Source organism: Petaurus breviceps, unplaced genomic scaffold (assembly GCF_028583685.1).
Source record: "Petaurus breviceps papuanus isolate PSGF00001 unplaced genomic scaffold, PetGlider_PUasm1.0 559, whole genome shotgun sequence".
NCBI lineage: Eukaryota > Metazoa > Chordata > Mammalia > Diprotodontia > Petauridae > Petaurus > Petaurus breviceps.
In genome coordinates, this window is record NW_027186377.1 from 1,727,523 (window position 1) to 1,740,352 (window position 12,830).

Here is a 12,830-nt window from a genome sequence, read left to right on the forward strand (position 1 = left end):
TCTGCCTGTCTCTGTCTCACTCTGTCTGTATCTCTCTCTTTCTCTCTGCCTCCTCTGTCTCTGTCTCTGTCTCTGTGTGTCTTTGTCTCTATCTCTGTCTCTCTCTCTCTGCCTGTCTCTGTCTCTGTCTCTTTCTCTCTGCCTGCAGGCATCCTCCAGGCCCAGCCAAAGGCTCCCTTTCTGGAAGATGCCTGTCCCAGGCCTCTCTAAGCTCCTTCCCTTCTGGAGCCTTTTCTTTATTCTTTCTCATTCTTGGCCCCGCTTGTCTTCGTGTTGTTGCCCCCCCCCCAGGGCCTTTCTGTGCCTCCCCAGAGCTTGAGCAGCTGGCACATAGTAGACTCTTACTCAATGTGCATTGACTGAGTAACTGCCATCCCATCTTCTTCAGAAGGCTCTCTTGATCCCTTTCCTTTGTTGATAATTTCCAACGTGCCCTGCCCTCATCATGTTCGTACCTAGCAGTCTGCACAGTGTTAGCTCGGGAGAGAGGGCAAGGACTGGCATCTACCTTTTTCCGTGACCCCAGAACTTAGGGGCACTTTATAGATGTCGGCTGACTGCCCCACGGCTAGAGAAGGGAGAACCTTTCAACCTTATGTTCTTAGAACGGGATCAGTACAGGGTGGGGTGAGGGGACAGAAAGGGAGCTTGGACCTTGGGAATCACCTGCGGTTGAAGGCGGAGGCTATTGTGCTCCAAAGGGAGCCAGGCCTGGAAGGGGGCAGGCCTTGGGCACCTGGGTTCCTGGTGAGCTGTGGGGAGGGGACCCCTCCCAACGGAGGTCTCTGAGCAGTTTGGGCATGGGGGGAGGGGTCTTTCCCAGCCTTGGAAGGTCAGTTTCAGCATCTGCCAGGTGAGAGCTGGGATTCTAGGGTCCCAGCCACCTTAGAGCCCGCCCTTTAGTGGTCCGGACCGGGTTGGCTTGGGTGCAGGGCAGACAGTGCAAAGGCCAGAACAACTGCGTGCAGCGCTCGCGTCCCGCGGATCCTCGGTCTGTCCGACTGAGCTGTGGTTCTCAGCCAAGGCTCCTGAGCACAGTACGTGCCCGGAGTGTGGGGCACGGGCTCGCCCAGACTGGCAGAGGGCCTGTGCGCACACACTAGGTGCTCAGTAAATAAACGAGGCGTGGGTCAGGGGGCCTGGATAGGGAGGGATGGACCCTCTCTCTCCCGCGAGTCCACGCCCCCTTCCGCGGTGCCCCCGCGCAGCCCCGGCCGCCCCCTCTCCGCTCGCGCTTGCGAGGCGCCCAGGCAGGAGGGATGGCCGCCAGGTGAGGCGGCCCGGCCCCGCCTCGGAAGTTCGGAGAGGAGGGGCTGCGCCTAGCTAGCGGGGCGGGGCCGCCGAGGGTCGGACCCTGTCAGGGGAGGGGGCGGGCAGGGGGCGTGCCCGAGCGGGCAGGGAGGTAGGCTGGGCGGCAGCTCCAGCGCCAGAAACTCGGAGGGCAGTTACGGCTCCGCCTCGGCTTTCTTAGCAGCTCCCGAAGGCGCCCAGGCTAGGAGCGAGCCCCCGGCGAAGGCGCCCACCCAGGCTAGGAGCGAGCCCCCGGCCCCGCCAGCCCAGCCGCACCCGCCCGGCCCAGGGGTGCGGTAGCCGGAGCCCGCCCAGCGCAGCCTGCCCCGGCCCCGGCCCAGCTCGCGATCCAGCCAGAGCGCAGCGGAGGCGGCGGCCCGCTCAGTCCCCAGCCCGGTCCCGAGCCCGGCGGCGGCAGCAGCACCAGCATCATGCCCGGCGTGGCGGCGGCGCTGCTGGGGCTGTGCGCCCTGGCGCTCTGTGGGCAGCCGGCTCTGTCGGTGAGTGTGAGTGTGTGTGTGTGTGTGTGTGTGTGTGTGTGCGTGCGCGCGCGTGCCCCAGGACACGTGGGGCCCCCCCTTCTCTGCTCCTTCCCCGCACCGCCCGCTCTGCGGGGGCCTTTCCGGCCCCCGCCCCTCCCCATTCAATTATTTTAAACGGCCGCACGTGTGCGCCCCTCCGCGGGATGGGGACAGCCCGGGCCCCTGTGGGCACCTCCGCCGCGGGGCACCTCCGCCGTGGGACCCCTCCCGCCCTCATCCCGCGCCGCGCCCCCCTCCCCCCGCTCTCTCCCTGCGCCGGCCCTAATTCAAACCAGACCCCGGCTTGGAGCTCGCGTCCTCCAGAGCAGATCGGATTCCTTGCGCGCCAGTTCCCCCCCCCCCCCCCCCAACACGCACCGTCCCGTTCCCGGCCGTCCTTTCCCTTTGCTTCCTGCAGCAGGAAGTTTTCCAGGAGGTGGCCCGCGGGCCCCCTCCTTGTCTCTCGAACTCCCCCTTCCCCCACTGTGGCTGGGGGGGCTTGGGTAGGGTGGTCGTCCTGGAGGGAGAGGGCTGACGGGGGGCGGGGGGAGCAGCCCTAAGGCCGAAACTTTGTCCCATAGAGTGATAGGCTCTTGGCATGGAGGTGCAGCTCTGCTCGTCTCCCGCTGGGCCCAGTTCGCACTGGTGACCTCCTCCCATGCAGTGAAACCCCCGGCTTTGAGGCAGGACCAGGGTGCTGGGGGCGCCCCTACCCCCGACCTCCCTTCGCCAGGGAGAGCCGAGGAGGAGGAGGGCCCCTCCCTGTAAGCTGCCGGGTGAGCCTTCGGGAGCCCCAGCTCCATTCAGGATGCCTGGGAGTCGTTTCTGCAGTCGGCACCTTCCCATCTCAAGAGCGTCCCTCTCCCAGCCTCACTGCTGTTTCCCTGACTTTGCTCCCCGAAAAGCTACAAACTTCTTAACTGGGCAGCCTCGTCAGCATTCGGAGCTCCCTGGGAGGAGGGTTCCCCTGGCTTTGTTCTTCTAATAACAAAAAGCAAGACACCCCTCCCCACCCCCAACCAGCCCGTCAGGCCCCGGGGCCAGAATGGGGGCCCTTTGGAATCCCCTCGGCAGGACCTGTAAACATGGCCGCCAGGTGGACCCACTGGGCATAGAGTAGACCAGGAACCGTCCGTGCCTGCCACACACAGCTGGAGTCAGGCCTCCTGGGGCTTCTAGCGTGAGAACTAGAAGAACCCAGTCTGACCCCTCCTCTTACAGATGGGAGAAACTGAGGCCCAGTGCATTTCCAAAGGGAGCCTTAAAGACAACCCCTCTTCCAGAGAGGGGAAACTGAGGCCTAGAGAGGGCCCACAGGAAGTAGCCACACTGAAAGGAGAAGCCAGTAGCAGGTGGGCAGCAGGTTTCCCAGTAGTCTCCAGCTTTCTCTGTAGGCTGGGTGCCCAGGGTGATGCATTATCCACATTAAGGGTTCCTAACCACTTCTCTCCAACTCCCCTGGCCTAGTAATCGGGTATGGGGAAACATGACCCCTGGGGAGGGTCTCCCCCTTGGGAGGGTCCTCCCCCTTGGGCCCACTTTGCAGATGACAGAGGGGAGACAGGCTAGCACGTCAGGGGGCAGGTGGATGTGTGTCAGCATGGGGAATGAGAAGGGCCTGGTGAAGAGACCTCCCCCACCTGAAGGCCACTTTTCGGGGTGACCTCTGCCAAGTCCCCTTCCAGCTCTACCTCCTCCAGACATACTTCAGCTTCTAGGAGTCAGCTGTGGTGCCTGATCTTAGAGCAACAGTAAGATTTTAATGATCTTGGCCAACAGGGAGAAAGTGTCTGGGTTCCCTTCCAGCCCTTGGAGTTTGGCTGGGGGCCAGGCTGCTGGCTACAGCAGCTGGCCGGGCTCATCCTGCCCTGCCCTGCTCTGCACTACCTGATGCCTCATCTGGGCCTCTCCCCATCTGGAGCTACCTCAGGGCCAGGGGGAACCCTAGCTGAACACCTGGGATCCTCTTGGATGTTGGACAGGCATAGCACCCGGGCTTCAGGGTGACCTGGTTTCATGCCAAACATGGTATGATGGGTTAGCTCTGAGACCCCCTGGGCCTCTCTGTGGCAAATGGCTCTCCCAAATGGACATGGCCAATCTCCCTTGGAATGTGTGTGGTGTCGGGGAAGGTCTGTGAGCGTCGTCACTGAAGCCAAACCTTCAGGGGATGTAGGGGTCTGTGACTGGACAAGTATCCCAGGATGGCCTTGAACTTACATCCCTCGGACTCAGCACAGCCTTCTGGCAGCGATGCCACACTGCTTCAGCAATATGGAAAAAACGCAGTGCTTAGGAGCCCAAGGGGCGGGCTTCCAGTCTTGGCTGGCTCCTGCTCCAGCCTGGCCTGACATGGGAGGTCGTTCCTTCATCTGGAAAATGTCGGGTTTGGACACGCTGGCCTTTTAGTCTTCTCATGTTGGCACACTGTCTGGGGAGGGAAGGAGGAAGGAAGGGAACACCTGACTGTCGTGGCCCTCTGCTGCTTTGGTTTTAAAGTTGTGTCTAACTTCGCATGACCCCGCTTGGGGTGTTCTTGGCAAAGATACTGGGCTGGTTTGCCATTTCCTTCTCTAGATAATTTTATAGATGAGCAAAGCGAGGCCAGCAGGGTTAAGTGACTCACCTAGGGTCACACGGTGTATGGAGTGGGATTGAAATTTGGCTCTTTCTGACTCCAACAGTTTGGGTGGCCCAGGGTCATTTCTGTTACCATGGTCAGAGTTTGTCTCTCTCTAAGGGATGGTGCCCGTTAGAGCTCCAAGGGAGTGAGTGGATAGGGGGGAAGGGGAAGTACTTAGCCCCTGTACCTGTGGAGCCCTAAAGGTTGCACCTTGGAGTGGGAGCTCCACAGCCAACAGAGCGGGCCAAGGCTGCTGGTGACTTGGCTCCTCTCTCCTCCCCTCCCCTCTCAGAGTGCTTGGTCCCCACAGCAAGGCCCAAGGCCACTGAATGGTTTCTGGAACCAGCCCCAAGAGAATCAAACAGGTTTGTCTGAAATAGCTTTCTCTCTGGGGACAGGTTTGAGGGCTGCCTGTCCCCCTTTCTGGTCTTGTCTTCTGTTCTTCTGGCTATGAGCTCTTAGGTTAGAATAATGTTTCCCTTTTCCTTTTTTTTTTTAAAAAGAGGCATAAAAGCGACTCCCTTAATGATGGGGCCAGTAGAGACATTTCCCTGCGTGGTTGGAGAGGCTCCTGGGGAAGGCGGGGAGGGAGCTGGCTCCCCGGCCTTCCGTTGCTTTCCAGAGATGATGTCACTCTTGGCTAGTGCTCCTGGCTTTCCTGGGAAGCCACATTGGGTTGGCTATTCTCTGGTCGTTACCTGGGGCTGGGGGAGGGGGTGCCGCGCTGACTCAGACTGAGAGCATGGAGAGCCCATCTGGTCCCAGATGAGGAAACTGAGGCAGCCACACAGCTAGCTGGTCAGTGACGAGCAGATAGGGAAGCCAAGTCTTCTAAGTTATGGGGAGAAGGGGGTTGACCTCCTAGCTGCAGCCCCAGAATGCCAGACCTTGGCCTGGCTTTCCCCTGAATGGGCTGCCAGCACCTGGGACCCTGAATAGTGGGTACTTCATCGAGGCTGGGTCAGCAGTTTTGGCCAGGCTGTAGCTTTGCTGTGGGCTTAGGAAACTAGATCAAGTTTGTTAGAAACATGGGTAAAAGAAGGGTCAAGAGGCTTGAAGCAAGCACCAGGCAGACACACTGCCCTCTGTGCCCGCCCTTTGGTCGCCCCTCTTCCAGATCTGTGGTATAGATGCAGGCCTGTCAGAGAAGAGGGCCCGTCTGACACCTGGGTTCAGCAAAGCCGTCCCAGTTAGCCTACCGAGTCAGCTCAGATCTGATTCATGAGGACATAAGGGGGGAGTGTCGGAAGATGCGTGGTGGATATCCAGAGGGTCAGGGGCCAGGGTGAAGTCTGGGATCTGGGACTGGAGGGCTGGGGGAGGGCGGCAGGGAAAGGAGTTCCCCGAGGTCCTGAGGATGCAAACCCTGTCCTTGGAGCCAATCCAGGGGTTTTTCTACCAGACTCACCCCCTTAAGTGTCAGCCCTGGTGGTTATGTCCCCCCTGCTTCTCTTACAAGCAAATTCAAATCTGTTCAGCAGTCATTGAATGAATGCTGCCTGTGAGCCAAGAGCGGGCTGCAGGCCATCTTGTTCCTGCCCTCCTAAAGCTCACACTCTCCTCAGCAAACAGCACCTCCACAGACAGTCAAAGCTGAAGCCTGCTCACAATTTCGAGTAATTCCCAGCAGATGTTAACAAGTGGGGAGACTCCTGTGCTGTGCCCACTTCCCTCTCCTTCCTGCCTGGGTCTGGGAGAGATGGCGGCTGGCCCCTGGGGCCTGGCTGGGATGACCATGGCCTCGGCCCCTGGGGCCTGGCTGGGATGACCGTGGCCTCAGCCGCTGGGGCCTGGGGAGGCTGCTGACCTGGCTTCTGAGCCCCTTCCACCACTGAAAGGGAAAGTCTTGCTTTCTCCCAATGGGAATCATTTCCTGCTTCCTGTCTTGACTTTTCATGGTCCGTCTGGGGTCTGGGGGAAGCTATAAATAGAGGCAGAGAACCTGGATCTCTCCAGTGCTAGCTTCCTGGTCACGTCTGCATGGGCCTTGCTCCAAGAAGCTGAGGTTGGGGCTGGAATGGGGGGTTGGGAGGGCAGACACCCGGCTGGGTTGAGATGGAATCGAGGAAGGCCAGGCTGCCCCACAAAGGGGTGCTGGACATGGGCATCCTAGTTTACGCCGAGCTGGCCCTCGCAACTGGGCCAAGAGAAGCCCTGCTCCTGTTAGCTCGGCCCGGGTTCCTGAGCTAGGCTGGGGGAGCAGGTAGACTTGGTCTGTCCCCCAGTGTGACATTCTTCTCCTCGTTCCAACTCCTGCTTTCTTCCCTACTAACAATGATCTACAATCCTTTCCTATCCTGGCATATAGTAGGTGCCTAATAAATGTTTATGGCTTGCCTGACCGGGAGCCCCGCGGTTAGAGGGGCAGCACAGGCCAGCAGGTCAGTCTCTGTTCTCATCCCCTTCCCCTCCTGCCACAGCCCAGGAGTGGGGGGAGAGTGGACAGTGCAAAAGGCCTTATTGCCTTTGTCCAGAAGAGGAAACTGAGTGCCCAGCTGGTAAAGGACAGGGCCGGGGTCTGGATCTAGGCCTCTCGCCTCTAACATTGTTCTTTCCATGATGATGATAATTATGTTCTGTGACCTCCAGTGTTCACAACTGGCAACATTTCTCAGGGGAATGCCATTATTCTCCCCATTTTACAGGTGGGAAAGCTGAGACTCAGACTGGGAGGAACTTTGGAGGCATTGTGCTGTGGTCAAAGGGGTTCTGACTTTGGAATGAGAAAGCCAGGGTTTGGATCCTCCCACATACTTGACTTAACTTGAGGCTTGCCAGGGAGGAGGAAGGACATCTGGAAGCTGTCTGTCCCTTCCTACCTGGGTAGCATGGACAGACCTCAGTTTCCTCACCTGTAAGATGAGGGTGTTTCCTTGGCTCAGGGTCACTCAGTGAGAGGCTGAGACACAGTTTGAACCCAGTTCTCACTAACTGCAGGTCCAGCTTGCCGCCTCTGGAGGAGTGGGCCAGACACTAGGGGCCCTGCTCCCCAGGAGCTCCCTCCACCCCCAGCTGCCAGGGAAGGGAGCAGCGCTGAGATGTGAGGCTGGGGGATGTGTTCCCGGCCCACCCCCCTAGGCAGGGTGAGCTCTCATGGCTGGGACAGTCAGATTGGGTCCTGCAGAATGGGCAGGGGTCAGAGAGAGAGCTAAGATCTCCCTGAGGGCAGGCCCAGCACCCACCCTGGGGCCCTGGCTCAAGGCTGGGCTTGGGAAGATGACAGGAGAGAAAGAGCAGGCGTGTGTGTGGAAGTGGGGGGCAGGGAACGGGGAGGGAGCTGTAGACCCACTGGATGCCACAGAGATTGGGAGTTCAGACCTGGGTTCAAATGTTGTTGGAACCCTGGAATCCCAGCTCCCTCTCCCTCCCTGGACCTCAGATGAAATGGAGAGATGAGACCCGGGCCCCCCAGGCCCGCTGCTCAGATCTGCATCTGTCTCTTCCCTCGATTTCCATCCCCTTCTCCCTCGGGCCTCTCTGTTAGGGCTCACCGGCTGCCTGACTCTTCCTCCTTCCTGGGGGTGACTCACCCAGGTGTGGGACCCAGGAAAGGAAGTGGGAGCCCCAGGAGAGATTCCCACAGTGAAATCCCCAGGTGTGGCTTTCCTGTGGGTTCACCTACTAGAATGCTGGCCCCCAATGAGAGTAGGGTGGACAGCCTGGTGGTACAGGGGGAGGAGGTGGGGTGGGGCAGGTGGGAGCCCGGGGCCTGCTCTGTGTGTGAGTGAAGCAAGGCCCTTCTGTCCCCTGCCTCTGTTTCCCCATCTGCCCAACAAAGGTTGGATCCATTGGTCCCCAAGGGCCTTTCTAACGCAGACATCCCCTGGCCCCTGACCCAGGAGACCCTTGCTGAGATGCGTGGCCTGCATTTCCTTCATAGAGTCTATGGGGAACACGGAGACCCCGCATCAGGAAACTTTCAGTTTGAGAGGAAGGAATTAAGGGGCTACGGGTGAGGGCTATGAGGAAGGTGGTTCTAGGAGAAGGGGGCATCTCTGGCGCAGGCACTGAGTGAGCAAACTCAGGGAGGTGGGGTATGGCAAGGCAGGACAAGGTCAGCAGTGACTGAGGTCCACTTGGACCAGAATGTGTTGGACGTGAGGGAAATCTGGTCTGCGCTGGCTGCTGGTCCTGAGCCAGGAGGGAAGCTGCAGGCGGGCTGCTGGGTTGATGCCCCAGGGACAAGCAGGTCCTCCTGCCGTGTTCTGGGCTGGAACACACCCCTGCCTGGCCCTGCCTGGTGGTGGGGGCAGCATCCCAAACTGCTCTGAGACTCCACTGGCCATCCAAGGTGTGAGCAGGACTTGAATCCAGTCCCTACCTGCATGACCTTGGGAAAGTCCCTTCCCTTTTCTGGGACTCCATTCTGTCCCATCCTCCCCCCGAGGCCAGTGAGGGGCCTGGATTTGGAGGTCCCCATGTCTCATCTAGCTCTAACTTTCCGGGATTTTGCCTCGCTCCTCTAACCCCCGAGTTCAGTAAATATTTGTCGATTGAGTAACCCTTCGGGGTCCTCGATCGGGCTCCACTGTCTGTCCCCCACTGTCCGGCCCTGGGGCCATAGGGGGGCAAAGGTGGCAGGTCTGGGTTTGGGACGTTTGAGGATAAAAGATAAGAAGAGACATTGATTTGGGGGCCTCAGCCCAGTGGTCAAAGCTGGCCCCTTCCCGGCAAGAGGTTTCCCCGATGTGCTCCTGGGGCCTGCTCTGGCCAGCCTGCCCTGGGCTCTCTGCCCATGGCTCGCTCCTCTGAGCCCCACTCTAGGCCCACTCTGACCCAGCCTGTTTCTGTCCCTCCCTGTGGGCCCCGGGACAGAAAATGCGGAGGTGGGGCGAGATGCACCCGGGCTTCTGGGCACTGCAGCCTGTGCTCTCCTGGGTGGACGGCTGGAGCCACCCCGGACCCTGGAACTAAAACCCGCCCATTTCACAGAGGCCCGGAGAAGGTCCCGCAGCAAGTTAGCCACAAAGCCAGGATTAATTCCTGAGGCTTTGGAAATGAAAAATGTAAATGGAGGGAGGGAAAGACTGTCTCCAGTGACCGCGATGACTATAGATGCCCACACCTGGCTGTGGCAGGCAGGTGGCATCTAGCTTCATGGAAGCCCTCGCAGGCCTGGCTGACACAGTCCACCCCACAGTGGGCATCCTGGAGAGCAGCAGTGCCAAGGACACCAGCCCTGGATCATCCTTGAGCCGCCAGGGCAGAGGGGAAGCCAAGGGGCACAGTACCGCTTATGTCTTCTGCTCCCCCGAGTGGGCCAGTGAGCCTCCTCCCCCTCCTCTTCCTCTTCCCCCCTCCTTTCCTTCCTTCTCCCCCTCCTCCTTCCCCTGCCCCCTCCCTCTCCTCCTCTTCCCCCCTCCCTCTTCCTCTCCAGCCATTTACTCTTTCCACAAGTATCTCTATAACACTCAGAGCCATGGCCAGGAGGAAGTTTGAGTGGCCAATGCTCTTGGGAAGGTCCCCTTCTGGCTGGGAGGCAGGACTACCTCAGGCTCACAGAGATGTGTGAGTCTGAAAGAGCAGGCAGGAGGCTGGCGCTCCTCTCCTGTGTCCCTCTCGGGTTTCCAGGGGCATTCCCCCACCCCCAGGCACTATGCCAAGCCAGGCAGGGCCCTCTTTACAGAGGAGGAAACCAAGGCTCAGGGCCTTAATGCAGCCCGCCTTACATCCCAGGCTGGTAGTGAAGAAGGCCCTGACCAAGGTCTGGGTTTGAATTCTGCCTCTGCTGTTTGGCTGGCTCAAAGCTCTTCTCAATTGTAAACAAGGGGAATGACCTGGATAATATGAGGAATGGCTGAGAACAGAGAGAGGTCAATGGACGTTGCCAGCCTGTGTCTGTGTCTGACTGTGAGCAAGGGACCCCAGGGCGCTGTCACCTCTGGATGTGGGGTTGGGCCCTCTGTCTGTAAAGTAGGGAGAGAGCCCAGGCCTGGGTTTGGATCCTGCTCTCCTGTTGCCTCTTGTGGGAGCTGGAGGAAGCCCCTTCCCCTCCCTGGGCCTCAGTTTCCTCCCCTGTAAAGCGGGGGCACTGGCCTCCCCATCTCCCACTCTTTGGACTGGACCTTGTTTATCCAGCAGAGATGAATGCGTGCTGGACATTGGGGAGGTGGGCATTCGTGCCACAGCCCCAGAGCCACTGGAAGGGCCTGGGCCACTTCTCTGGGGGGAGTGCCGAGCGGATGTGGGGGTGAGTCGGGCACCTGGAGCCAGCTCAGCTTCCCTCAGTTTTGGGGGCTGACGTCACCCTGAAGTTTCATTGTGGGGAGAGAACTCCCTCTGTAGGTGTGCCCATGGTGACTAAGGAAGGGCCCCTCCCAGGACACGGGGCAGAGCCAGCCTGGGCCAGCCTTCTCCCCAGCCTCCCTTTGGGCCAGCCTGGCAGTCAATGGCTGTCCAGTCCATCCTCCAAGGAAGCTTGGCTGGGTGGGGGCACCCACAGGGCCCAGGGCTGGGCACCTGGCAGGATCTAGGTCCCCAGGCACTTGGGAAGTGTCCAGAGCAAAGGCTGAGCTGAGGTCCCGCCTCTTTCCCATGCCCATGTCAAGATGGCGGCCCATCTGCTGGCCTGCTCTGGGAGAGGGAGGGCCTGGCCCTTGGGGTGAAGGCGGCACAGGCGCCCGCCCTGTCCCAGTCCCAGAGCTCCTCCTGGTCACCTGTGTGACCTCCAAAGGCCCGTCCCTGTCTGGGCCTCATTTTCTTCCTCTGTGACCTGGAATCCTAGGACTGAGGCTGAAGCGCCAGCCTCCTGCCTGTGCTAGAGAAAGCCCCAGATCTGTGGGGGCTGCACTGCCCCCTGGGGATGTGTGTACACGTGCGTGTGTATAGTGTGTGCACACATTTCATCGATGTCCAGCGGGTCTGGCCGCCTCCGGGTGATGGAACCCTGGACAGGGAGCTCGTGGAGGCCAGGGGCCGACTGGGACTGCAGGGTCTAGAGCGGGTAGTCGTGTTGGCGAGCTGTGTGTTCTACGCCAGGAGGAAACTGAGGCTGGCAGGGAGGGGCTGCAGCTGGTCTTCTGGTCCAGTCTGAAAGATGCAGGGTGAGAGGCCACCAGCAGAGCTGCCCCCAGGCCTGGCTAGGGCTGGGTTCTAGGCGCTTCCTGGCAGGCTGAGGGCGGTGACTCCTCTGTTTCTCCACCTGCCTCTCCCGGGGCTGGCTGCTGGTCATTCACTTTTGCCCCACTTTCTGCTGAGCCTGGTGGGTGGACAGAGGCAAAGTCCAGCAGCAGGGAGGATGGGCATTGGGCCACCTCAGAGCTATTTGAATGTGAGCTTCCCGAGGGCAGGGACCGTGGCTCTGCCCCTCTCTGTATCCGCAGGGCACTTCAGCCACATTGGGCATAGTGAGAGCTTAACCAGGCTTGTCGACTGACTGACTGACTGACTGACTGTCATCATGGCTGGTTGATGGGGGGGAGGGGAGGGAGAGGAAGGAGGTGTCAGGGCTAGGAGGGACCTTGATACTTGGGGCAGACCTTCAGGGGTCATTGGTGCAGCCTGCTCATTTTAGACCTAGCTCAGTGCTAGCTCTTCATGGGGAAACTGAGGCCCAGACAGGCTGGCAGACTGGGCTTGGGATTCTCCAGCTCCTCTGTGGCCAATCCCAGGATTCCTGGGCGGGTGACAGGGCTTCTTGGGAGAGGGAGTGCCCACCTTCCATGTGCTCGACATTCCCAGAGCTAGGTCCAAGCTGCCCTCGCCAGGAGCCTAACCCTAGGAGCCCCAGGTTGAGTCAGAAGGGCTTTAGAGCCTGGCTGGTGACTCCCCCCACAACCACCCCCACCGTTTTATAGATGGGGAAACTGAGGCAGAGCTGCCCTTAGTGATGCCGAGAGGGGCATCAGAGACTGATGCTAGGAAATGCTTGGTCTTAGGAGCTGCAATCTTTTCAGTGAAGGGTGTTGCACATTGATGAAACTGGTCCTTGAAATAAGTGAAATGACCTGTGCCTGACCGACGCCCAGATGTCTCATTTCTACAAAGGCTGGGCCTGGGAACCCCTCCCCCTGATCCTTCCTGCTCCGCTGGAGCAGCGCAGACTCCCAGTGTGGAGAGAAAACCTGACTTTTGGGCCTCCAGGGCCACAGCAGCGGATTCTGTGGTGGGAGAGCTGGGTTCAAATCCTGCCTCTGGCGCCATCACCTTGGATGAGCAGCTTTACCTCTGAAGCTCTGTTCCCTCGTCTGTAAAATAAGGTGGTGGGCAGAGAGTGAGAGAGAAACGTGAACGTGTCAGGTTTGCAGAGGGGTCAGCCTGGCTGTCGGGCAGGTCAGCAGCTCCCATTTTACAGGGGAAGACACAGGCCCAGGGAAGCATGGGGATTCCTAGGGAGCATCCACAGCTGTGGTCATTAAGAAGCTGGGGCAGGGGACGTTTCAGCCTGGGGGGGGGGG

The 12,830-nt window shown here is 59.8% G+C and overlaps 1 protein-coding gene across 3 annotated transcripts in view; it reads left to right on the top strand.

The window, feature by feature from the left end:
- The first annotated feature begins 1,428 nt into the window (after nt 1-1,428).
- Nucleotides 1,429-12,830, top strand: part of SDC1 (syndecan 1) — a 29,297-nt gene continuing 17,895 nt past the window's right edge. Inside the window, exons 1-2 of one of the 3 annotated variants that reach the window (XM_069102996.1) lie at nt 1,429-1,515; nt 1,756-1,790. Coding sequence is in view for 2 of the 3 variants with exons in the window: in XM_069102997.1 (XP_068959098.1) it covers nt 1,722-1,790 (69 nt within the window). In the remaining variant the exon portion in view is untranslated. Of the gene's footprint in view, nt 1,516-1,540; nt 1,791-12,830 lie in introns of those variants that run through there. The other 2 variants (XM_069102997.1, XM_069102994.1) reach the window with 2 other exon arrangements.